Raw genomic sequence first — 26752 nt, 5'->3', positions numbered from 1 at the left:
AGAACAGTGGACACCACCTCCCATGTGCACCTTGCACTGGGACAGTAAGTTGACGCCAATGCTCAACAATGTGCGCCGGTTGGAGGAGCGTCTGACAGTGGTGATCGGAGACGCGGAGCGGCTCAAACTGCTTGGTCTGCCAGCATACATGAAGGGGACTGATGAGGCATGTGGAACAATCATTGCCCGGCTGACATGCAAGCTGCTGCAGGACTGGTGCTGCACCGATCAGGTTGTCAACATGGCATTTGACACCACCGCGTCAAACACTGGCCATCTCACGGCAGCCTGCATTGCCATCCAGCTCTCACTGGGTCGACCACTGCTCTGGTCCGGGTGCCGGCACCACATCGGCGAGGTGCTCCTCAGCCACATCTTCACTGACCTCAAGGTGGAGACGTCACGCTCGCCAGAGGTTACATTGTTTACACGTCTGCGTGACAACTGGAACCTGTTGCCACACAAGGACAGCGGCCCATTGGCCCGCTACATTCCTGGCGATGCCGAACCACCGTTCTTGGGCAAGTTGCGTGCTGAACTAATTGTGTGCGCTGCAGGAGTGCTCGACTACAAGCGAGGCGACTATCGCGAGTTCGTGCAGCTATGTCTTGTGTATCTGAGTGCAGACAGTGCAGAGCACACTCCAGTTAACTTCCAACAACCGGGAGCACTGCACAAGGCGCGGTGGATGGCTAAGCTGCTCTACACTCTCAAGCTGGCCTTGATGGAGCAGCACATTACCTTGCTTCCTCAGGGGACCATCACTACACAGCAGCAGGTGCTGAAGATTCTGGCGTTTGCCAACTTCATCACGCACATCTACGCAACGTGGTGGTTGACCTGCGACACGGCCGTAGATGCGGCATGAAATGACCTTACACTCTACCACAACCTGTACGCATACAAGTCTGTTGACGAGGGCATCGCAGCATCAGCGATTAAGGCGCTGGAGCGGCACCTTTGGTACCTGTCAGGCGAGATGCTGCCCCTGGCACTCTTCAGCACCAAGGTGCCAGTTGGCGAGCGGCGCGCACTTGCAGATGCTATATTGGAGCACAAGCCGGCTGATATATCCATGCAAGCCCCACAGCTCCGCTTTGGCACTGGCTTCGGCAAGCCAAAGTTTCCAACCCTCTCGCCGACCACCAGCTTGGCTGACCTTGCCAACCGAGACTGCTGGTTCGGCATGCACCTGCTGCACATCGATCCCGCGTTTCTTTCACTGGATGTAGAGGATTGGGTTACCAGTACAACATTTCAGATGGGTGCAGTGAATGTACGTACCATCAATGTTGTGAATGACTGTGCCGAGCGTGGCGTCAAACTGACGTCAGACTTTGTGGCAGCAGCCAGGAGCGAGGAGCACCTGCAGAATGTGCTACAGGCAGTTGAGCATGACCGCTCAACACGGTCAAACCTTCGCTGCTGCAAGCGCAAGCTGGACCAGGTCTAGGACTCTAGGATGCTTGAGACATGTTTGAAAGACTATTTCAATGTTGTTATCAAACATTTTGTTCTTAAATGTTAGGGTTAATAAATGTTCTGAAAAACTATTTCTTGCCGTTTTTGAAATTGCCTTGTCATGTTATCTAGTAAAACGCCCAAAAAGGCCCATTTTCATATATTTCACATGCTGTGTGCTACCTCTAAATCTCAACGAATCTTTCCCAAACTTTGCACAAATCATTTTTATGTTTGTCCGAACAAAATGCAACCCCAGATAGATTGATATGTTGAGATACAATTTTTGCATTGCAATTTGATGCACCCTAGTGTGCGTGCGTGCGTGCGCGCGCGCGTGTGTGTGTCTGTGCTGTCTGCGAGTCCTCCAGATCAGCTGAGCGAGTTTTGACATGGCATTGTTCTATTGAAGCACATTACCACCATCCTCTCGCTAAACAACTTGTAGACCAATAATAATAATATAATAATAATAATAGTATTGACGTGGCATTGATCCATTATTAATGCCGTGCGCCTCGGTAATAATAATAAGCCGCGTGTTTCTTCCTTCTTCCCAAGATGCACAGTTAGATAGATAGATAGATAGATAGAGAGATTAGATGCAGTGTGCTTGTTTTGCAGTGAGTGCTGCAAGCAGTGGTAATAATAATCACTTCCTATATTTGGTTCGCATTTGGTCCGCTGAAGCCGAACCGAGACCTACGTTTTCAGGCGGACTAGAGTTCGCCTGCTTGGTCCGCGGACCGAGTTCGACGCGCATTCACACAGACCAGAAAAACCGGACTATCGAATTCTGGTCCGAAAGTCCGGACCAAACGGCCCCTGTGTGAAAGCGACCTAAAAGAAGCAAGGGTGGGGCTTTCCCTTATGTAAATGGAGAGACTGTTCCATGTTTGACTGCCTTTTATGGATAGGACGTTTTGGCCAAACGTGGTCAGTCTACGTTGGACCATGCAGTCACCTCTGGTGTCTGACCTGGTGCAGAGTCCAGTGTTTCTTTTTTTGTAGATGAATTCCTGTACAGGAGGGGGAGCTAGTCCATGTAGGCATTTGTAGATGAAACGAGAGCTTTTTAAGACTTTGAAATTTTCAAAGCTCAAAAAGCTATATTGTTTCAAAATAGTGCAATGGTGGTATGCCAATGGTTTCCTGGCAAATACCTTGATGGCTCTATGATAAAGCTGTTCGATGTGTTTCATGACGGTGACACCAGCAAATGACCAGTTTGTGAAGCAGTATTCAATGTGAGAATATCATGCAATGAAAAGTTTTTGCAGCATCAACTGTTAAAAAAGGCCGGATTTGTCTAAAATTAACTAAATTAAAATGAATTGGCATGTGATATGACATGACTGAGTGATGTGATATGCCAGCGTCCTGTTGCAAAACGTTTGATAAGCGCCTCTTTCTTTTCATCCTTCTACCTGTGCTAATTCACGACTGACTTTTATATTTTCAGACAAAAACCTGACCCAGAGTTTGCCGACATGATCAGTCCTGAGGAGGCCTGGAAGGCGGAGGGCGTGGATGAGGACAGTAGCTACAGCGTCTTCGTCTCCTACATAGAAATCTACAACAACTACATCTACGACCTGCTCGAGGAAACTCCTTATGACCCAATCAAACCCAAGTGAGTTCACTGCATCGTAATCTCGAGGAATTTCCCCACGCGTGCCGAAATGATGCAACAAGCTGCATTCAGTTTTGCAGGTTTTGTCCAATAGTGAAGAATTTGTGTTCTTTGTGTAGCAATGTTGATATTAGTTTTGTGTCTGGTAGTGTTAGATGTCAGATAAATGTTTTGTGTTTTGTTGCTAGGTGGAATGGTGGCACACCTGTGCGGCAGAACACTGAGTTTGTGTACGTGACTGACCACTGCATCCCCACAGCTCGGCAGTAGTGTCTGTAGATTGTAGATCCCCATACTAGCTGTATGCATCACAGCATTGCTTTGGAAAATATAAATAAACTGAAAACACTCGTCACTGCCAGAGACGTCCTCAAAGTTATAGTATTAAAGGTGCTATAGATAACATGTTTACGTAGAGTAATCATTTATATAAAATAAAGCATCCGGTGTGAAAAATATTGCCCCCCCCCCCCCCCCCCCCCCCCCAAGAATGATTGATGCATTTAAAAATGGTTATTTAAAAGATTTTTGCGGGGGGGAAATGAATGTTGTTTACATATTGTGTGCATGTATCCCCCTTCTTCCCATTTCAATGGATAAATCACTGGATAAAGGCTGGTGCTCTCTAGTGTGACATCTAGTGGCTGAATGTTATCTATATCACCTTTTAACTGTGCAGCCTTCTCTTGGAAAAAGAACATGTTAAGGTAGTACATCAATTGGATCACTTTTTCTTCTCTTGCATATAGGGATGTGAAAGAAATGTGAGTACAACAATTTGACAATGATGTATTACATTGTTAATCAATCAATCAACAAGCATGTCTCAGGTGATGATGGGTGTTTCTTGAGTCCAGAAATCCTTAATCTTCCCCTGCTGCTTGTGGCCTGTGTCGTGGCAGAGCCCCAGAATGTCTTTGTATCTGTGTTGCTGTGTGTTGTGCTTTATGATTGTGGCTGATCTACTTGCTTGTCATGGCTTGAATCCGGCAATGCAAACGTTCCCCACTCCCATCCAAATGTTTTGTCGTTCCTCGTCCTGATATTTACCGTCTCTTCAAAGCTGTGCGTTTTCTGACTTGATTATTATTTTTTCAATCTAGACCACCTCAGTCTAAAATTCTCAGAGAGGATCAGAACCACAACATGTATGTGGCCGGATGCACGGAGGTGGAAGTCAAGTCGACCGAGGAGGCCTTTGAGGTTTTCTGGAGAGGTAAGCTGCTAAGATCTGCACCGACCCAAGCCAGGGTCCCGTTGGAACACTGCCGTGATGAGTATAGACGTGACTGACCTGGCATTGCTGTCCTCTGGGACCGGCTCTGGCCAGGGAATGACTTCAGTTAATCTTCTCTCTGAGCAGGCCTGGGACAGGTTAGAAAGACCATTTTAACTTGTATTGCATCGTGGTGCAAAAATATCATTGACAAACGCTCACATTTGTGTGACGTTGTTGGTAGTAAACCACCAATGTTGGCTGCTCCTCGTCTTGCCTTCTTGAACGGGACGATGCCAAACTCTGGTGAATCCCAGGAACTGGCATGGTCAGACAGAATTGCCTCTTAAATTTGAATTAGGGATGCACCGATACTGGTATCGGATATCTGTCCAATACGAGGCAAAATCTGAGAATGTCCCTGATACTAAAATCTGATTCCATGAAACACGTCTAACATGACTGAAATCAAAGCAAAGTGACTTACCGTATTTGCTAAATTTGACAGGTTAACTCTAATGGAGAAAAACGTATTACATTTTTGAAGTCTATACTGTTCATTAAAAGTAATGAATCCGATCTGTACTCTGTATCGACTTATATCGGACTGAAAAAGTTGGTACATCCCTAGTTTAAATTTGTAGATTTTATTTTATTTTATTTACAGTCTAGCAAATGTGAAGCTACGCAAGCTAAATGTACGACATCACTACGGATAACTGAGATGGCCAGTGCTGGGTTGTAACTAGGGATGGGCATTTAAAAAAATCCAGATCAATTGATCGCATGCTATACTCTATTGATCGTGTATTACTCGAAGTGTTTTTTTTTTTTTTTTTCTTTTTTTTTTTTTTATAATTATATATACTTTTGTTCATTTACGTATATATGTTTAAGGAAACCAACAAACTGTTATAATTTTACGCATACATGTGAAAAGATATGTTAAAAAAAAATCATAAACATTTATAATTTTGATTTTTTTCTCATAGCTACGAGTCACGCCCATCCCTAGTTGTAACTCATAGGGTGCTTATGCATGTTAACTGTTACTAGCAATGTGCCAGTATAGTTTTCTGGGCCAATATCCCATTATTTTCCTACCCATGTTGGCAGATACTGATTGAAGAGAGTGGTGGTATTTTTTTGGGCACTCTTATAAAAATAAAGGAACACGCCAACATTATGCGATGTGCTTACCGTTTTCTCCAGAGTCGGACCAGATGATGGATACCAATTTCCTCTCTGTGGTTCAGTAGAAAGTTATGTAGCTGCTAGCATAGCTTAGCACAAATGAATGGATGTGGATATGGACCTGCTAGCCTAGCTGTGGGCTTGTTGCCGGATAGCTTTCTACTGAACACACAGAGGAAATTGGATCGATATTGATGGTGATGAACAAAGTTTGTCAGAGGGAAGCAACAGTTGTGATTGGAGGATGAAGAAGGCAGGGTTTGAGGTGTGTCAATACTGATTGTCTGCCGATATATATCGATGCATCCTGTAAACCTTCTACATGTCCAGTGTCATTGTAACATGCTTTAAGTAAAGTTTGGGTAATGTTCTTCCAGGCCAGAAGAAGAGGAGGATCGCCAACACTCAGCTGAACCGGGAGTCTAGTCGCTCCCACAGTGTTTTCATCGTCAAACTGGCGCAGGCTCCCCTGGATGCGGATGGTGACAACATCCTTCAGGTCTGTTGAACATGGATGGGCTGTAGAGTTCAGGGGCAATTCCTTCTGGTCTCAGAGCTGGCTGTACCATTCAGAACAGTCAGGAATGTGTGCGGCACGTGGTGTAGTGGTTAATACTGTCTCCTCACAACTAGAAGGTCCTGGGCGCAATTCCCACTTGGGGACAAGGTTGCCAGTTACCCAGGTGGGGTATCTCCTCTGCCTTTCTGTGTGGAGTTTGCATGTTCTCCCAGTGCTTGCAAGGGTTTCCCCTCCTGATGAGAGAAACCCAATGGAAAAACATGCTGAACAGATCGTTAACGCTGTCGCGTCCCTGACTCGGTGCATGACACTGCAGTGATGAGTATAGATGTGACTGACCTGGCATTGCTGTCCTCTGGGACCAGCTCTGGCCAGGGAATGACTTTGGTTAATCTTCTCTCTGAGCAGGCCTGGGACAGGTTAGAAAGACCCATTTAACTTGTATTGCATCGTGGTGCAAAAATATCATTGTCAAACGCTCACATTTGTGTAACTTTGTTGGTAGTAAACCACCAACGTTAGCTGCTCCTCGTCTTGCCTTGAACGGGACAATGCCAAACTCTGGACGAATCGCAGGAACTGGCATTGTCAGACAGAATGGCCTCTTAAGTTTTAATTAGGGATGCACCGTAGGGCTGAGCCCGAACGTTCTGACCTTTGTTCGTTACGTTGGCATTCGAATTCTAAATCAACATTCGAATTTTTAATAAGACATTTTTAATAAAAGACATATATATTTTTTCTGTCTATTCATTCTGTTTAAACCAATCGGGGGTTTCTTCACAGTTGCAGATAAAGATTAGGCTACACTAATATTATAGTATACGACTCATCATAAAAATTGAAATAAAACATTTATCATATCTGCATCCGCTTGGCACTCGGCACTCCATCAAGACGTCACCATCACTTTCGTACAAACTGTGCCATTATTGGATTATTTATGTTGACGAAACTGAAGCGTTATATTCATTAAAGAAAGTTAATTTAATAAAAAAAAATACTATTCAAATTGAGGATTTAGTTGGAGGATATAAAAAAAAAAAGTATTATATATATATATATATATATATAAATAAAAACGAAGGTTCGAACATCCTTTCGAAAAACCCTGACGAAGTTTGAATCCCAAAAACGGGCTTCGGGGACAGCCCTAATGCACCGATACTGGTATCGGATATCGGTCCAATATGAGGCTAAATCTGAGAATTTCCCTGATGCTAAAATCCGATACCATGAAACACGTCTAACATGCCTGTTCTCCCAATGCTCGCAAAGGTTTCCCCATGCAGAACGGATGACTAAGATGGGCCGGAGCACTTGGATTGGTCCCCATGTCTGCTCCGGCTGACATTTAATTGGCGACTCTGTGCATGCGTGTGTGTGTTCCTGTGGGTTGCCCATCTTGTGTGTGTGTGTTAATCTGCATGACAAATAAAGACTTCTGTTATGGATTCAGCAGCATGGAAAACAAGCACATAAAAGGCCAAATTGATCAATTATAAAAATACATGACATGTTGTGTCCATAATGGTATGCCCTCCAGGATAAGAGCCAGGTGAACGTCAGTCAGCTGTGCTTGGTGGACCTGGCAGGAAGCGAGCGGAACAGTCGGACCGGGGCGGAGGGCAGCCGTCTGCGTGAGGCTGGTCAGTCTCTCACCAACCAGGGACTTTCTTTTAATTGAGACTTTTGTGTTGCTCAGAATCATTCACATTTTCATTCAACTATTTAATTGCAGGCAACATCAACCAGTCCTTGATGACCCTGCGAACCTGCATGGAGGTTCTTCGAGAGAACCAGATGTATGGCACAAACAAGGTTTGTATATTTTATATATATTTTAAGCAAATGGCACAGTCATAATATTCACTGAAGCAACAAAGTTCAGTCAGCTGTGCAGAATGTTTAGTGGCACCAGGCGGCCGGGTAGCACAGCGGACTAAGCGTCTGTCTACCACCGCAGAGACGCTGGTATCGAATCCGGCTGTCAGCGGTGCCTCCGGCTTGGCCGGTCGTCATACTGACACAATTGGCAGTGTCAGCGGGTGGAAAGCCGGTGGGTGGTATCCTGGTCGTTGTAAACAGCAACTCCTACAGGTCGTTCAGGGCGCCTGCACAGCAAGGGAAGGAACTGGTGAAGGTAGTGTGACCCTCCCACGCGTTACACTTCACCAATGAGAGTCTGCGCTGTCGGGTGAAAAGAGGCTGCTGGCTGTCTCCTATGTATCGGAGGAAGCATCTGATAGACTTCAGTGCTCCCTAGACCGTCCAGTGGGGGGCACATGCGTGCAACGACCAGGAAGGGGACGGGGGAATTGGCATAATGACTAAATTGGGATGGGGGAAAAATACAGAAATAGGAGGAGAAAAGTAAAAATAAATAAATAAAGAGTTGGCACCGCCCACTGCTGCTTTGGCGTTACAGTGTGTTTTGTTTGTTCTGTGCTATATCTGTGTCCTGTCTGACTTCCTACACAAAAGAAGATCTTCTGCACATCGGGTGTTCAAACCCACCGGGCACTTTCCCAACACTACTCACCCGTTCCATGGATTTATTGGATATTCTGGTTAGGGCGACCGTGTTCTTCGCCAGTGCTGTGCGTTGGATCAGAAGGCAACAGGGAAGGAGAGGTGGCTGTCTGGTTCGCCTCCGCCGGCGCCCTACACCCCCGCTTCTCCCCCCACCCCCTCTCTCTGTCTCAATGACCGGCTGTTTGCGAATCCCCAGAAGGTGGCCGGCCCGGACTCTGTCTCCCCCTTCTGTCCTGAAGCATTGTGCTGACCAGCTCGCCCCGGTGTTTAATGCCTAGCTGGGGCTGTGTCACGCCCCAGTGTGCTTCAAGTCCTCAACCATCATTCCCGTAAGGCTGTCCCCGAACCCTGTTTTTAGGGTTCGAACGTTCGCCAGGGTTTCGAACGGACGTTCGAAAGTTTTTTTATTAATACATTTTATTATTATAGATTTTACGGGGGGGGGGGGGGGGGGGGGCGGCATTGCATAGTCTATCAGTGATTTTTGTTTTGTTTACAGTGGTGGCTGTTCATGTAAACAAAGCACTCAGAAGAACATAAAGGGAAAAGACTGCAGTCAAACATAATATCATATAACTCACTCACTTTTTGTTGGGTATGCCATACGCGCCAGCCACTTCACCCAGGCGTTGCGCGATGTTTACTCCAGAATGTTTTATCTCCAGTTCTTTTGTTTCCAAGCCATATCCCAGTAGTTCCCACTCGTTGGAAATAAAATGACAGGTGACTGCCATGTACGCCTCCATCGCCACTGACATCCAAGCGTCTGTTGTGAATGCCACAGCGGCATGGTCAATGTAAAAGGAGACTTTCTCCCGCACGGCCCCGTACTTGTTGTTGGAAACGGTGGATCTTTTGGGCATGGTGTAACCTGGCGCCATCATTCTTAAATGAGCAGCCATGTTGGATGTGCCACCGTGGAATGCCAAGTGCTTGTCGCACATTTGACACACAGCCTTTGCCTTATCCTCCGTTAATTTAAAGTGTTTCCACACCGGTGACGTCTTCCCACTTCTTGCAGCTGCCATGATTGAATAATTGAGCGAGCGCCGCGGGGACGCGCCTCCTCACCTCGACTCAACCCTGTGCGCCTCTTTTTTTTTTTACGTTCGAACCCATTAATTAAAATCCGAATGCCAGCGTAACGTTCGGGCTCAGCCTTACATCCCCGTCCCCAAGAAGGCCAAGGTCACAGGCCTTAATGACTACAGACCCGTCGCCCTGACCTCTGGTGATGAAGGTCCTGGAGCGCCTTGTCCACTCCTGGCCCACCTGAAGCTCATTACAGATCCTGTGCTGGACCTGCTGCAGTTTACATACAGAGCCAACAGATCCACGGAGGCACTGTGAACATGGCTCTGCACTACACGCTGGAACATCTGGACTATGCAGGCAACTACGTCAGGATCCTGTATGTTGACTTCAGCTCGGCCTTTAACACCATCCTTCCACCCATCCTGGAGCACCAGCTATCCCTGCTGCAGGTGCCAGCCTCCACTCAGGTGGATTACGGACTTCCTGTCCAACAGGTCTTGGTGGGTGAAGCTGGGGAAGAGCATTTCCAGCTCTAGGTCCATCAGCATCGGTTCCCCGCAGGGCTGCGTCTTGTCCCCACACAAACAGCTGCGTTTCTCTCCACCCCTCGGTCAAGCTCCTAAAATTTGCAGACTACACCACCCTGGTGGGCCTCATCTCCAGGGGGGGGACGAGTCTGCCTACAGGAGGGAGATTGAGAGGCTGCAGAGCTGGTGCAGCTGCAACAACAACATTGAGCTCAATGCTCTAAAAACAGTGGAGATGGTGGTGGATTTCAGGAGGAAAGCAGCCCCGCCCCTTCCCATCATGCTGGGAGGCACCCAGGTGGCCTCCGTGGAGTCATGCAGCTTTCTGGGCATGACCAATCTCCCCGTATCTGAAGTGGGAGCTTAACACCATGGCCCTGTTGAAAAAGGCCCAGAAGAGGATGTTCTTCCTCTGGCAGCTGAAGAAGTTCAGACTGCCGAGGACCATGATGGTCCAATTCTACACAGCCATCATTGAATCCATCCTCACTCACTCCATCTCCTGGTTCCCTGTCACAGCGGCAAAGGATCTCGCCAAGCTGCAGCGGGTGATTCACTCTGCGGAGAGGGTGATTGGCTGTCCCATGCCCTCCCTCATGTCCCTCCACGACTCCAGGGTGCTGAAGAGAGCAAGGAAGATCATGGCCGACCCCGGCCACGGCTCCCGAAGGCTGCGGCTACCGAAGGCTGTGAAAGCCTGACACAGACTGAGCTTTTTCCCCTCAGCCGCCAGGCTGATCAATGACTCAGGCCCCCCACCCCCGAGTGACACTGGCAAAATGCTGCACTGGTCTAACTGGAACTCTGCACTTTACACTTTATATATATTTATTTATATTATTAATCTTCCACTGCACTGTTTTTGTCCTGTGTTGTTGTGATTTTTTTGTAATAATAATGCATGCACTGTAATGCCGCTGCAACAATTACCTGTTTAACTTCATATTCCTTTATTTAGTAATTTGTGTAAAGGGGACATGCATTGCTATTCCTAGCACTATTTGGGCAACTTTACACAATTCCTGTGATCTATTGAAGACATCTGTAAGCTTTTATTCAAAAAAATTCATGGTTTTATATTTCTAATCAAATTCTCAAAAGCCACATTTTGGATTGTTGGCCTGGCGCCGCCCATAAGCACTATGCAAATGAGTGTGCTACTGCGTCACCGCGCGAGGTCCAGCCCAGGTGGTGTGTAAATGAGCATGTATTTATAATGCATGTCCCCTTTAAATATGAATATGCGTTTTTCCCCACAGATGGTCCCTTACAGAGATTCTAAAGTGACTCATCTCTTCAAGAACTACTTTGATGGAGAGGGGAAAGTCCGAATGGTTGTGTGTGTCAATCCCAAGGCTGATGACTATGAAGAAAGTCTGGTGAGTCCATCTCTCATCATCTAGAAAGTCTGCAGCTTTTTAAGGTATGGGGAAATATGAGCTACGGATGGGGGTGGCAGGATGACTTAGTGGTGGAGAGGCCGACCACAAGGTTGCCGGTTCAATCCATGGCACCAACAGGAGGCTGTATTCTAATTGTGATCCAAGGGTGGCCCGTACTATGATGCTCCATCTATCCATCTATGCCAAAGAGCCCTTGAGCAATGGCACTGACTGAACCCCAAACTGCTCTAGGGTCACTGTAGCGTCCCTGACGCGTCTATTCGAAAGGCAACCGGTTTATGCGTTGCGAATATGATTGGCCACTGACGTTTCTGGTCATGTGACATGTGCGCCCAATCGTGTGACGCGCCCATTTCCGCCTCGACCAGCAGCAAACTACCTAACGCCTAGTTTATCACTGGTTAAGCTTAGGCGACTCTTTCGAAGTTGGTTAAGGTTAGAGTTTGGAATCAGGGCTGGCGTTCTATCGCCCTGCTCTAAGACGAACTCTAACCTTAACCAACTTAGAAAGAGTGCCTAAGCTTAACCAGTGAAAGAACTTGCCGTCACACGATTGGTGCGACCAGAAACGGCAGTGGCCAATCGGAGCGCAGAATGCGAACGCGGAAGCATAAATCTGTTGCCTTCGAATAGACGCACCTCTGAAGAAATGTTGTATGTGACTAGGGCTGTCCCCGACTAAGGATTTGTGTAGTCTACTTTTAGTCGCAAAAATTTGCTGATAGTAGACTATGAAAAAAATAATTTTAACTTTTTTTTATATTTATTTTTTTATTCCATTTGGGCTGTGGGGGTGTGTAATGTCTGAAGGAGTTGATGGAAGGCAAGAAGCCTCTGTGAAAGCATGCAATTGGTCCACTGATGGATACATCTTGATATTTGTCTAGTCTTGTGTGTTCATTAGATGGGTGAAATACTCTTTCAGTGCCTCTGTGCCTGTTTTCTTAGGCAGTTAGCCTCTGGAATGCGTGCCATTAGCGTTAGCCACGTTTCTAGGCCTCTTTTCTTTTGGAAAGAATGATAAAAAAATATATTAGTGCTGTCAGGCGATTAAAAAATTAATCGCATAACCATTTTATGCCTAATATTCTATAATCCTATTTCAAATTTCATGTGTCCGGATGGCAGAATTCAGTACTGTATCTACAAAACCTTCTGTTTAATCATCTTCCATCTAGGTCTGGTAAATTTGAGCATAGTGTTATTCAGTCAAAGATAAAAGAAGAAAAATTATTGGTATTCTCATTTGGTTCATTACAATTTACTCAAGCCTAGTAACAGACATAGTATTTCTGACACTGGGAATACATTCCCTGAGATCCATAGATGTCCCTAGAATCGGATACCAAGAACATGCAAATGGCCCATATAAAAAGAAAATTCTGTAAATGTGTATTCTACGTTCTTAAGGAAAGAATGAGATTTAAAAGAAATATTTAAAAATAAAAAGGCTTTTTTTGTAATTAATTTTCATAACGCGATAATTTGCTGTGTATCTAATTAACGCGATAAACTGACAGCCCTAAAATATATATATAATATACCGTTATATAAAAAAAAAATTGCATTCGACTAAGAGGTTGGCAGTCTACTACGGCTCCGACTAATAGGGGTCATCCCTATATGTGACACAAACTATGTGTATCAATTTCTTTGTGTAATTTAATGTTGTTCTTTGTGAGGAATGTCTGAGTACAACATGTTCTGTCTGTCCAGCTGGTGATGCGCTTTGCAGAAATGACCCAGGAGGTGGAGGTGGCTCGGCCGGTGGACAGGCCTATCTGTGGGTTCGCTGCGGGCCGGCGGCAGAGAAACCAGATCTTCAAGGAAGAACTGTCTCGCAAGCTGGACGAGCGTGGTGGACCTATAGGTACGACTGGTATGTGTAAAAGGTTAGGGTTCAAAATGGAACAAATCAACCCAACATAATGGTAACATTTAAACTAGTGATGGGTATCAATTATATTTATTAAAAAAAAAAAGTTTATGCAACTATCGTTTAGTCTTAAAATAATATATTTTCCCTTGTTTTTACCAGCACCTACACTGTGTAGTGTATTGAGAGGGACCCCTATTAACTACTGAACGGTATGCTGGGTACAGCTCGCTAGCTAGCCAAGTAGCATAACAGTCTATTAACAGCTGGGAGAATAGAAAAGAAAGATGAACGAGAGACTGAGGATGTTACATTGTTCACACATTTCAAGCATCGGTGATGTAACTTTCGGAATGAATGCTTTGTTCCCGGAAATATTGGGCCTCATTCACCAATTCTCTTATTATTTTTCTTTTTTCTCTTAAGAAAAATGATAAACGCCACCCCATTCATCAACCCGTTCTTAACGTCCAAATCTGTTCTTACCCAGGTGTGTTGAATGATTAATCATTATTTTTTTTTATCAATTTTTTTTCTCCCATTTTCTATTTTTCTCTCATCCCAATTTTCGTATCATCCTATTCAACCCTCCCCTGTCTTTGAACGCTGTTTCATGCCTCTCACAAGCCGGCTGCAATGTGGACTAAGTCATACATAGCACGAGTCCTAGGGATGGGTACCTTTCACATTTGAACCGGTACCTGTGAATCGATACCGGTACCCAACGGTACCTTTTTCCGGTACTTTAGTCTCTAAAAATGGTATCTACCTACCTCGGTTGTAAAAAAAATAAAATCCAAACTTAATATTTTAATAAATAATGTATTATTATTACTTTATTATTATTTACATCTTACTAATGTAAAGTATTTTACAACTGATTAAACAAACAATCTAGCAGCAATGAACTACTTTGCTGCTGATTGAGTATTCTAGCAGTTCTTTTTGCTCCACCCCCGCTTGGAGAAGACCCGCTCTGCTGCGGTGTGTGTGGCTTGTTTACCGACGTCGCATCCTCTACTCATCTGTCCCGAGTTGTGCCGGCTTGCACGCGTCTCTACAATTCGTAGCCGCATTTCTGCAGACCCCTCTCTGATTGGTTGAGCTCCATTTCTGCAGACCCCTCTCTGATTGGTTGAGCGAAGCCCCTCTCTGATTGGAAATGTACTACCAGATTCGCGTATAACGTTATTTCGCGTGACTTCGCGGTTTATTCATAACGTTATGCACATTTCACAACACAGCCAGCTGTCAGAAACTGTACATTGTAACGTTATTTCGCGGCCTGCCCATTTGATGTTCCCAAATCATATTCAGAAAGTATCACAGACTTCTATTGACCAAGGAATTAGTTATTATTAGTAAGACACAACATTTCCGTAGCAATTGAACACCAGACTCTTTCTCTTAAGGCATTAACTGGGTTAATTAATATAAATGTTATATTGTAACTGTCTAGTTACACATTGGTTCCGAAACATGCATGTTCCAGGCTGCAATTAAAACTTTGAATCTGAGAGAGCTCTGGTCAGCGAAGCCGGCGAGCGATTATTATTGGTTTTTAATGACAAACCAATTACATAATCCTATCCAACATGTGTGTAAAGGCACACGCAACATATTCCAGTTAACGCTATATTTTTTTAATGAATCGTTATGGCGTAATCAATACTTCCATGCGTATAAATTGCGTTCGCAACCTCTATATTTTGGGGCTATTCATCAGAAAACTCGGATCCGGGATTCGGCTCCCATCCGTCGGGCAACAACTGTGGGTTTTCAGCCTCTCTCTCTGGAGCTTAACGGAGTTTCGACTCCTGGCTAGAGGAGCTTGTCGCGGCGCATGCGCGCGCTCCGCCAATCGGAGAGGGGTCTGCAGAAATGCGGCTATGAATTGTAGAGACGCGGCTTGCACTGTAGCCCTAGGAGCTAACGTTATGTCCGACGGTTAGCTTAGCTAACGTCGGCTTAAGAATGTTAAACGGGTTACAAATATGTGAAACTATGGAAGGAGTAAGCCGACCGCTAAAAATAAAACCCACGTGGCAGCGCGAGCACATGGCAAAAGAACGCTTGGAGATGGTGGTGTTTCAAGAGACTGGCTACAGTAATATGATGCTGGGCTGTAGTGATCAGTTGTTCCGTGTGGCGCAAGTATGTAAAAAAAGAAACGGAAACAACACGTTTGTCATCTGTAGTAAATAAATTAAGCTGGAATCCATTCGTGACCATGAACAGAGCCAGTGTCTCATTGTGTCCCGGATTCAATCTCCTCTCCTCTAAAGACTCTCCGTGGCTAGGCTAACAGCCATGTCAGACAGAGCAGATGTGGAAACTGAGTTACACTTTCTAACAACCTGCCCACTACCAAGATAGATATCAGAGACATATACTCCCCAGTCCCCATGAATTGCAAACACCCAAAGAGAGTTTGACAACATGTATTGTGCCTTAACGTGCGGTTTCGTTTTTGCGGTCAACAAAACGTGACGTCATCGGATTTTTTTTTCTTTTTTCGCATAGTACCGAAAGTTGGCACCGGTGGATCTCACGTGAATCGATACTCTAGTACCGACGTGTTTCGTTAGGTACCTTTTTAAAAGTACCGAATTCGGTACCCGTCCCTAACGAGTCCCCTCCGATACTCAAGGTAACAGCAGTCGCATCTTTCCACCTGCGCGGCTCGATCTGTCGGGGCTTTGGAGGGGCCCCGTCGCTTCCTGATTCTACTGCGCAGGCGCACCAACCGACCTGTAGGAGTCGCTGTCTACAACGCCCGATCCCCACCCATCAGTTTCCCTCCCCCTAATACTGCCAATAGGGATGGGTACCGAATTCGGTTCTTTCGAGGTACCGAACCGAAACACGTCGGTACTACAGAGTATCGATTCAAGTGAGATACTTTTTTTTTTTTTTATTATTATTATACTTTTTTACCTTTTTTTTTTTTCTTCACGTCAACGTTCACACGCACAATATATGCTTACCTAGGATTTGACTTGATTCAACAACAAAGCAGTTGGAGCAATGGCAAGCCGAAAACGGTCGAAATTGAAGTTAGGATTATTTTTAGGTAGGTAAATAAATTTTTTTTAGACTAAAGTACCGAAAAAAAGGTACCGTTGGGTACCGGTACCGTATCGGTTCAAATGTGAAAGGTACCCATCCCTAACTGCCAATGTGTATTAGTGCGGACGACCAGCTAAACTGAAAGCAATGTGGAGCGCTGGGCTCGAACAGGAAGGCGTACCTGTTCGAGCCCAGTCTCCAGTATTAGTGGTGAGCGCCTTGCCCACTGCACCACGTAGCCGCCCCTTCTCATTTTTCAATTTTTTCTCCAATCCCAATTTCGTGTTTCCAATTCTCCCCTGTCTTGAACGTCGCTCGCATATGCCCCCCACTGGTCGGTTGTAGGGAGGATAGAAGTAGTGATGCACGATATATCGGCCGCCGATATAATATCGGCTGATATGGCAGTTTTTTGTACACATCAGTATCGGTCCGATATCAAGATGGGGCCGATATAATTTACATGTTTGGCCTTAAATAGTTTCAAAATATCATTTCTGAAAATAAGTTACAAAAGTTTAAAAAAAATTGTTTTGGAAAATAGCTCTTTATTTGATGATCATAAAAGTGTTTTCTATACAGAGATATCGACATCAGTAAGTATCGGCCAGAACAGCAATATTGTTATCGGTATCGGCCACAATTTTCTAGGGATGCACCGGAAATTCGGCTAGGAGAGGCCTTTCGCTTTTGCTAAGTGAAGTGCCTCTGTGACCGCAATGAGGGCTGTCTCTGTGGAGTGACCAGTCCTGAAGCCTGACTGAATAAAAAAAAATATATCTAACCCTAACTAACCGTACTGTCATGCACTTGTCCTAATAAACTAACCTACACTGTAGCACTCAACACTTTGATGAACATTGTTGCTCAGCTGATAGAGTTGTGCCCTTCCTGATGGCTTGTCGTACAGAACTTGTAAGTCGCTTTGGATAAAAGCGTCAGCTAAATGACTAAATGTAGTTCTGTTGCATTTCCAATTTATTTATTTAAATTATAAATTGATCAGGTATCGATAAGGGAATCGATAAAGAATCGAATCGATAAGCAGAATCGATAATGGAATCGTATCGATAAAATCCTATCAATTCCCATCCCTAATGACGAGTTCATACTACACTACACGTATGAACTTGACATAACGTTAACGTTACTCCGTTTAAATGAAGTGTTTAATTAGCAGCAATCTGTTGTTGAAAATGTATTATCGTTAAACCGGAAATGGAAATGCGAGGACAGGAAGTCGTCATCAATCGTTGTAGTCTTTTAGTCTTAAGGGGAGACACTGCAGGTGAATAGGGTAAAAAAATTAACTAATAGATATCACAATGAAACTTCCCCAGTTGATTACTTATATTCAGGGTGTCCGCGGATCCTTAAAAAGTCTTAAAAGGTCTTAAATTTGTTTATCAATAATTAAGGCCTTAGTTTGTCTTAAAATGTCTTAAATCCATTTTCAGAGGTCTTAAAAATGTCATAGAAAGGAAAGATAAAATGCCATATCATATGTTTTATTATGAAATCTGGGGGAAAACGGTTAACGGGAGATAAAGTTTGACTTTTCATTGACCGTGTTGTAGAATCACGCAGACCGGAATGGGGCGGAACCAACACAACTCCTTGTGTAATGTGTTGGCCGGGGAACCATTTCAGCAACGGAGTCTAGCTAACGTTAGCAAGGCGAAGCGATAACGCTAACGTTACGTTTAGTTTAGTTTAGCATTTGCACTCGTTAATATGGGAAAGTGCCAATTTAACGAGAACTGGCTCGACAATCCACTGTTTGCGCAATGGTTGGTCCCAGTCAAATACCATTACAAGCCCCGCTGCAACAAAAAAAAAGAGCAGTCGCGTCGCACATGCTGAGCGCTCTGCAAAAACCGCCTGCAAACTACTATTTCGCATTTATTTTCGGCCCCGCCTGCCTCCACACCAGCTGCGCCATCTCAGGTAGGACTATAACATCTGCACCAACAGAAGTCCGGATAACATTCGGCTCCACGCCAAAGCTTGAAGCTGAGGTCTTAACTTGAAAATAATCTATTCACGGATGTAAACAAGGACACGTTTGTGTTTATGTTCGATGAGAGCTTCACCCACTATGTATTTCTTCCTCCCACCCACCCCTCCTAATGTACAGTATCCTCCCATGTATGTTAGGATCTATGGGTAACAGTACTGTATATTTGCATATCGTATATGTCACAAATGTAACTGTACAGTACTATATACCTGTATGTCCCTATGCCATAAATGTCATGTATGTTGAGTGTGTCATAAATGTCACTATGAATTGAAAATGGGGGACCCTGATGTAAACAAGACAAACGTCTTTCTCTGGTCTGCATCCCCTTAACAATTGTGTGTATTGAGCCGTACTGTATTGTACCCATTCTGCAATCTGTTAAACAAAGTATTCATTCATTCAACCAAAACCACAAAAACAAAACGACTGAATGAATGAATGCAGAATGGGTACAGTACGGCTCAATACACACAATTGTTAAGGGGATGCAGACCAGAGAAAGACGTGTGTCTTGTTTACATCAGGGTCCCCCATTTTCAATTATAGTGACATGACATTTATGACATACTCAACATACATGACATCATGACATTTATGGCATAGGGACATACATGACATACAGGTATACTATATAGTACTGTAGTGTTACAATTGTGACATATACGATATGCAAATATACAGTACTGTTACCCAGAGATCCTAACAGAAAATATATACATATGATGGGGAGGAGACTGTACATTAGAAGAGGGGGGGGGGGGGGGGTTGGACATTTACAGTGCCCAGTTTCTAATTGCAGCCTCCCGTAGGTGCTCTTTAAGAGCGGTTTTGAATGTGGGCAGGGGTAAAGTGGGTTTTAGGAGTGAGGTTAAGTAGTAGTCTGACCAGTTTGTTTTGTGATGTTTGTAATCTTGTTTTTAGTGCCTTTGAGGTGCTTTGGTACCATGAGGTGCAAGCATAGTCGTAGTACCCTTGAATGAGTGCTCCTGTTAGAGTCTTCAGGGTATTCTTGTTTACCAGTGAGGAGATCCGGTACAAGAATCTTGTTTGTTGGTTGACTTTTTTGATACCCTGGGGAGGGTGGTAATAGTTATGTGTTCTGACAGTGGCTGTTGCACTTGCTGCTTGGCCCCTGGTATATTTTGTATAGCTATATTTGCTATTTATGTTTGGTCACCCCTTTGTTGAAATTCATCCAATCCAATTACTCCTTTAAGTTCAAGATTTTTAAGTTTCCAAGTTATGTTTTAATAAACATCTTTGGACCAATGTGTCCCTAAACTTAAACTAATTGGTGTCGTTGCATGATTTTTGTTATTGTGAAATTGGTATTAAATTTAATTCTGAGTGGCATTAAAAAGTCTTAAAAAGCATTCAATCTGACTGGGCTAAACCTGCAGATACCCTGATATTAAGACAAGACTTTTTTGTATTACAAGTTTTCTGAAATTGTATGTTTAAATATGCAAATGAGGCATGATCTACTTAAATATGCACTAATTTGCATATACTTCCAGGACAGAAATCTGAACATTGGATAAAGCCATTTTCAAAATTATAGTTTCATTTTGTTAACATATTAGAGCCAAAGGTTATTACAGAGGGAATTTTGGATATCTCTTTTTATCACTACATAAATCAGAAAATACTCCATTCAGTCCATTTTTATGGTAAAATTCCATATTTCGCCATGTTTTTAGGAATAAAATGTGATATAAATCAGGGTATGAATGCGATATCAACAAACCCTTCTGTAAATACCTTCAGAACATAGATATGAATAGAACTGGAAGGTTTGGTGTATGTGAGTGCTACTGAAGTGGAGATTTCTGGCTCAGAGTATGAGGAAAAACTCTTAAAACTCATTTTTGGGAAAACGCCTTCAAAGTTCTGTATTGTAAAATGCCATACTTTTTTTTTTAAACTGATATTTACAAACACAATACCTAATCAAACCATTAGTAATACACAACCTAAACACATGCCTGATAACTGAATAATAATAATAATGATGTTATTGAACTGAACAGAACTACACACAGGCTACAAACAGTGTAGTACAGTGTAGTACCCCCTAATAGGCAAAACATATTTGAATAGATATCACTATGAAACTTTCCCAATTTGTTATGTACATATAAACTAAGAAAAAATATATTGAAAGTTTTCTGAAATGTATGTTTATATATGCAAATGAGGCACTTCCCCATTAAATATGTGCACATTTATGGATGCAATAAGGCAAAATGATGTAAAATAAACAACTAAATGTGTGTTGATGTTTTATTGTCACTAGTTTCATAGAAGACATGTTTAGGAAGCAAAATATAACAATCTCAAAATCAACAAAAAAAGTATATTTGACTATTCACCTGCAGTGTCTCGCCTTAAAGGGGAACTCCAACATTTTGGGAAATTAGCTTATTTAACATCTTCCCTGGAGTTAGACAAGAAGATGCATACCTTTTTTTGTCTCTGTGCGTGCATTTAGCTTTGGGAATAGACGCTCCGTTAGCATAGCTTAGCTTCATCACTGGAAGTGAGGCAGATCCGTAGCCTTACAGTGCCTTACAGTGTATTGTAAGGTCTGACATTGATCAAATTTGATATGCATGACTTTGGTGGGCTCTAGGTCAACTCCTGAAAAGGGGGTCAATGTCAGACCTTGCAATCAAAAGTTAGGGGGCGCACTGAAATTATGTCAAGGGTTATTAGCCTCCTAACTTTTGATTGCAAAGTCTGACATTGACCCCCTTTTCAGGAGTTGACCTAGAGCCCACCAAGGTCATGCATATCAAGGTTGGTCAATGTCAGACCTTGCAATACACTGTAAGGCACTGTAAGGCTACGGATCTGCCTCACTTCCAGTGATGAAGCTAAGCTATGCTAACGGAGCGTCTATTCCCAAAGCTAAATGCACGCACAGAGACAAAATCCCTACAAATCCCTACAATTTTCACATCAGTGCATCACTAGATAGAAGCCTTGCATCATTGTACAGCACAAGTACAATACACCATCCAAACAGAGTGGATAAATCCTCCATGAATAAATACATATAAATAAACGGCTTAGCGAGGCAGTCTCGGCGCACGACGAGTGCACACGCATACACGTATTGTAAAATGCTTTGCTGGAACGATTCATTTCTCCATCACCTCAAATCCGCCCCTCAATTAATATTGCCGTGGGGTGCATAATCCCACAGGACAATGCATTGGGAACCTGTGTCCCACGACGAGATCTACTCCCGTGAATATTATTGCGTGGATCTTCCCACATTGCGCCCTGACCTTTTCCAGACGTTTTTTTCGCTGATGGAAGTGCCTTGAGAAGTCGTGCCCCCCGTCGAGATCTACCACGGGAGAAATCTCTCATCGATCCACTCACTGACGCGAGCATGGGAGCTCACGCAAAATCACGCAAATGTTTCCACGTCGTGCATCGCGGAACTTTGCTCTTGTCTCACTGACTCAGAGTTGCAGTGTCAGGTGAGGTTACACACCAGATTACAATACACTGAAACAGTTAAGCAGCCACTCATCTGGCTCTGCAAATCTAGACTATCTTTAATATGCGTACGGCCTCGGCGGCCAGAGCATCTAACTGTTCTAACGGCAATAATCCATTTCAGAAGCACGCAATAAGTTACTATAATACCGGTAATAATAATTATTAAAGTCATATTTGGGGGCAATTGACCAATGGTAGCCTTTTTTCTTTTTTTATAAATGTAAATTTATATTAAGTTTCTTATCTGGGTAAGAGTGCTCTCGACCACTCTTAGAATTTGGTCTTGCCTAAGGGAAAAGCAAAAATAAGAACATTTCTGAATCCCAGGTAAGAACAAAATAAGAAGAAATGTTAGTTAAGAACAAAATAATAGGAAATCTGTTCTCATATCGCTTCGTGAATGAGGCCCACTGTTAGCCTGGTCCGCTAGTGTTAGCTATTAGCAATGACAGCAGCCAGCTAGCTATCTTGTTGGATTATCTCCCGTTCGGCTGGTATTGCACTCACTGGGAATGGTATCGTTTTTTTTCTGGGACGATCCAAGCCGTGCGGGCGTGGTTTAAATAATCAGGCGAGGTAACCTGATTTCAAGGATGGATCTGCGAGGCTCTGACCTCCACGCCCAGTACTTATAATGGCGATCAGATAATTGGATTATTTCTTTTGCATTACATCAGATACAAGGTAAGAACATTATATATAAATTTTATCAGATATGTATTTCTACCCGATCGATGCTGTATGTGTGGCTGTTTTCCGTTGGGTGGGAGGAGGGGGGGGATTGGCGCGCCGGTAAACAACATTGCATGCGTGCACGAGGAAGGATAATAATTATGATCTAGCGTTGATTTCAGGAAGATTCGATAATCAGCCGAAAAATGACCGTGTTTTGTGTATTCCACTAAAGGGCTATTATCGTGTTTCTCTGGAATGACTAGAAATCACAAACTATACTCGTATTCAAAACGGAAATGTACTGATGAAAAAAACGATCCGTTTTGTACATGTTGACTGCAAGCAACTCACTGATAAGCGACGAGTGTATTAGACCCATAGCCATAATTTAAGATATTTTAAGCACTCAAATCTCCCACTCCTCTCATTGATTAAAGAGGTGGCCATCTAGACCTATATCGGGCATATAGCTCCGGCGCTGAATGAGTTAAGTAAAAACAACCATACGTTAACATCAAAGCTCAGACATTTCAAGCATCAACAATGTACTTTCGGAATGACTACTTTTGTTCATGGAAATAAAGCTAGCTTGCTGCGTCCCCTAAATATCTAGCGGTTTGTTTGATTATCTCACATTCGCTATTAAGTGAAAACAAATGTGGGTAGTTTATCTTCAATTAGTAGTTCCCAGTGAATATCGAATAGCAATTGTGAGTTTTGCCAATCTTTGAACATGGATGCTGTCAATCTTGCATCTGTGGTAACCCTAAGGTAAACTAATTTACTACAGCATAGCTCTGCATGCCAAGTAAAGCATATTCACACATTCTATTTAGAAGCACTCATGGAAAAGTGCCACAGACTGAGGACTGAAGTGTGTTCCCCTTCCATTCTTTCGCTTCCCAAAGACATTAAGTTTAGAGAGGCCAGTTCTACACAATGCAGCCAAAGCGCTCTCACTGTTAACGTGCCATTAGAGCAGGGTTTCTCATAAAACGACTCTATTTATTTAAGATTTCTTTTGGTGACCCCACACTTGATGTATTGCGTAATTTCAATGTGAAAATAAGGAATATCAAAATAAAAGCCCACGTTGAACTTGATCATGCATATTTATTAGAAAATGAAATTACAGCACTGTTATCAATGAAATTAATGAATATTATCAACAAAAGCAACGGAATTGTTTCTGTATACACATTTATAAAACTAGGCATATTTAGCCCAAATATGTTGCCAGAACATAAAAAAAGAAAATGCGTTCACATGCGCTTTTTCAAGAATAAAAAAAAAACTAGACTTAATGGGACGGTTGTGCTTGTACATTTGAACAGTTCCATAATACGTGGCTCCCTTGTGCTGAGAGAGGCGCAGATCCGCTTCTACTCTGAGGCGCGATCTGTCTTTTTATATATGTCTGCTGAAAATCTGGCCTGTCCAGTGAACTTTACTTTCTTGACACACGAAAGATCAATTTGCGCCTCCTGCTCAGCAGTGGGTGGCCCAGGGTTTCCGTTAGTCGATAATTACCGGTATTTGACCGGCAAAATCTGTTGAAGTCCGAATATTTAAATCTCTCCGGTCATAATGTCCGGTGAAAATAATTCCCTCTAAGCACAATTTGATTATTTGAATTGTATTAAAATAGGCTAAAATTAAATGGCCGATGCGATGAACGAAACAATCATTACATTTGTTCCATTGATGCTTCACCAAGCAGGTCTAATAATGACAACGATGTTGTCAGCGGGAGCTTGGTGCTGGATTTGCGAGAGCATGCAGCTGCAGAGCCGCAGTACCCACAGAGCTGTGCCCGCACAGTGCAGTACTCTAATTCAGCCATTGGCAATTCAGCTGTTGGGTGGGGGGCGCTGCTGAGCGGTCCCCAGACCGGACCTGAAAACACAGCTGGCTCTGCGGCTCTGCAGCTGCATGCTCTCGCAAATCCAGCACTGAAGTCGTTGGGAGGTGGATATAGTCATCACGCAAACTCACTATAATGTTGCCGTCTCTCTGCCAAATTTCTCAGTTCTTCACTTGATATAATTAATACAAATGTCCAATATAACGGAATTCGTTAGCTCATAAAAATGTGATTATAACAGACTGCTGTTTATTAATGTCGGGCATACTGCCCACCGACACTTTAAGTCGGCAGCAGCACGAAGTCTCGGGACTTATTTTATTTGGAATATATTAATGACTGTATATACGCAAAAGTAGCCTAGTTTTAAGTTAAAATATTATAAATGCCTTGAGGATGTCATTCTTTATATAGCCTGCCTATCAATTGTTTTTAAGCTCAATAAACTCTGACCGGAATTGATCCCATTTGTCCGGTAGATTGAAATCTACCGACCGGCAACAATTTTTTCTAACTGAAACCCTGGGGAGGCCTGTTGCGTAATGAACCGATCTAGGATCCAGTTGTCCAAATTGTCCGTGCTCTCCGTGTAATAGTTCAGAAATTGTTCAATGAGCCCTTCTATGTGGCTACAGATGATGGTCTTCAAAATAATTTTTTGCAACATTCGGTTCCTCCAAAAAGCCATCAAGTTGAGTAAATGCCCCCAAATCTCCCTTTGTGGCACTCCAGGACAATCAGCAGAGTTCTGAGTCCAAACAGGTCTGTCTCCTGACCTTGTAGTCCCAGATTCAACGCATTGGGGCAGGAAAATCTGCGCTGCTTCTCTCTCCACGCTTCTGACAACAAACCTATCCATTGCGAGTGTCAGGGTTACACACAAGATGAGATGTGGTCTCTGCCATTATATATGCTCAGGATGTAGTGAGATGTGTATTTGAATACTGTGTCGGCCTCCATTGATGAAGGGACGAGACATGACAAATACAAACAGCTGCCAGGTGGGCGCGTTGTTTTTTTTCTCTTATTTCATTCACCTACCCGCGACCCCACTTTGTGTCGTGACCCGTAGTTTGAGAACCGCTGCATTAGAGGCTAATTCAGAAAACTCCACCTGTTTTCTACCCAGAGGACAACGCTGCTGCTTCCTCATTTGTGATGGTTGGAATGCTGAACTTTATGCGTTACTGCCACTTATGGCCACAGTATACTTGCTTATAATGATGTGTATGAGTAGACAAGCGACTGTGCAGTGAAAGGCATACTTGCCTGCGTATCTTGCAGGTACCTGGAGGTTTTTAAAGTCTATCCACTAGGGGGCAGATCAGGGCCCAATCCTCTCTGGCCAGCATGTAGAATTTTATATATAAGAAAATCTTGTGAACAATCAACTGTCCAGATTTGTAAGGCAAACATAAAACATGGCGACACTCGAGAGTCTCTGATCTGTTTTCATTTATTTTCGCAGAGTTTTACACATCCACACTGCCCCCACTGTTGACACAATTCATCACACCTTGGGGACACGGCGTACATTTCTGAGGACATGTACAAAGTACGCTCCAAAGGAATGCAGGATACGTGGCTCCGCCCTCTTGCGCATGCAAACCCACGTGTAAAAGCAAATGTACCGTGGAAATAGTGATGGGATCACTAACCTCATTACAGAATAAATCTGCCTCTAGGTGGCAGTATACAGTCAGTTTCCCCTCCACACATTGTAGAAGATCATCTGAACATACACATGTGAAATGGTGTCATTTATGCATGTTCTCTTCCTAGACAACTCCGCTGCTATACACCAGCTGCTGTTCAGCTTGCCCACGCTGCCCTCCTGTGAGCTGAGGGACCCTCACGATGACATCACTCTGCCCAGGATCATCGAAGTGCTGGAGGAGAGGCAGAGAATCAGGCAGATGGTCATTGAAGACTACAACAAAACAGGTTGAATACATAGCGTTGTTATCTTTCATGGTTTCCATTCGTGTTTTTTTATTTTATTTTTTTTAAAGCTAAATCTGTTGCTGGTTGACGTATTTACCTCTTAAGCCCGGAGCCCTATTTTCTGAAAATCCGCCTAAAATACAAAGTAAATGGAATATTGCTCCACTTCTACAAGGTCCATTTGCATGTTATTGGTATCTAGGGACATCTATGGACATCAGTGAATGTATTCCCAGTGTCAGAAATATTGTGTCTATTACTAGG

At 43.5% G+C, this 26752-nt stretch overlaps 1 protein-coding gene across 4 annotated transcripts in view; it reads left to right on the top strand.

The window, feature by feature from the left end:
• Positions 1-26752, top strand: part of kif23 (kinesin family member 23) — an 84656-nt gene that overhangs the window by 25940 nt on the left and 31964 nt on the right. The window contains exons 7-15 of one of the 4 annotated variants that reach the window (XM_084334872.1): positions 2924-3094; positions 3844-3858; positions 4198-4310; positions 5882-6003; positions 7571-7673; positions 7766-7845; positions 11381-11500; positions 13241-13403; positions 26327-26488. In XM_084334872.1, the coding sequence (XP_084190998.1) occupies positions 2924-3094; positions 3844-3858; positions 4198-4310; positions 5882-6003; positions 7571-7673; positions 7766-7845; positions 11381-11500; positions 13241-13403; positions 26327-26488 (1049 nt within the window). Of the gene's footprint in view, positions 1-2923; positions 3095-3282; positions 3325-3843; positions 3859-4197; positions 4311-5881; positions 6004-7570; positions 7674-7765; positions 7846-11380; positions 11501-13240; positions 13404-26326; positions 26489-26752 lie in introns of all 4 variants that reach the window. The other 3 variants (XM_084334871.1, XM_084334870.1, XM_084334873.1) reach the window with 3 other exon arrangements.

Source organism: Notolepis coatsorum (genome assembly GCF_963971535.1).
Source record: "Notolepis coatsorum genome assembly, chromosome: 18".
Taxonomy (NCBI): domain Eukaryota; kingdom Metazoa; phylum Chordata; class Actinopteri; order Aulopiformes; family Paralepididae; genus Notolepis; species Notolepis coatsorum.
Note: the sequence above shows the minus strand (reverse complement) of the source record. Positions and strands in the feature narration are given on the sequence as shown.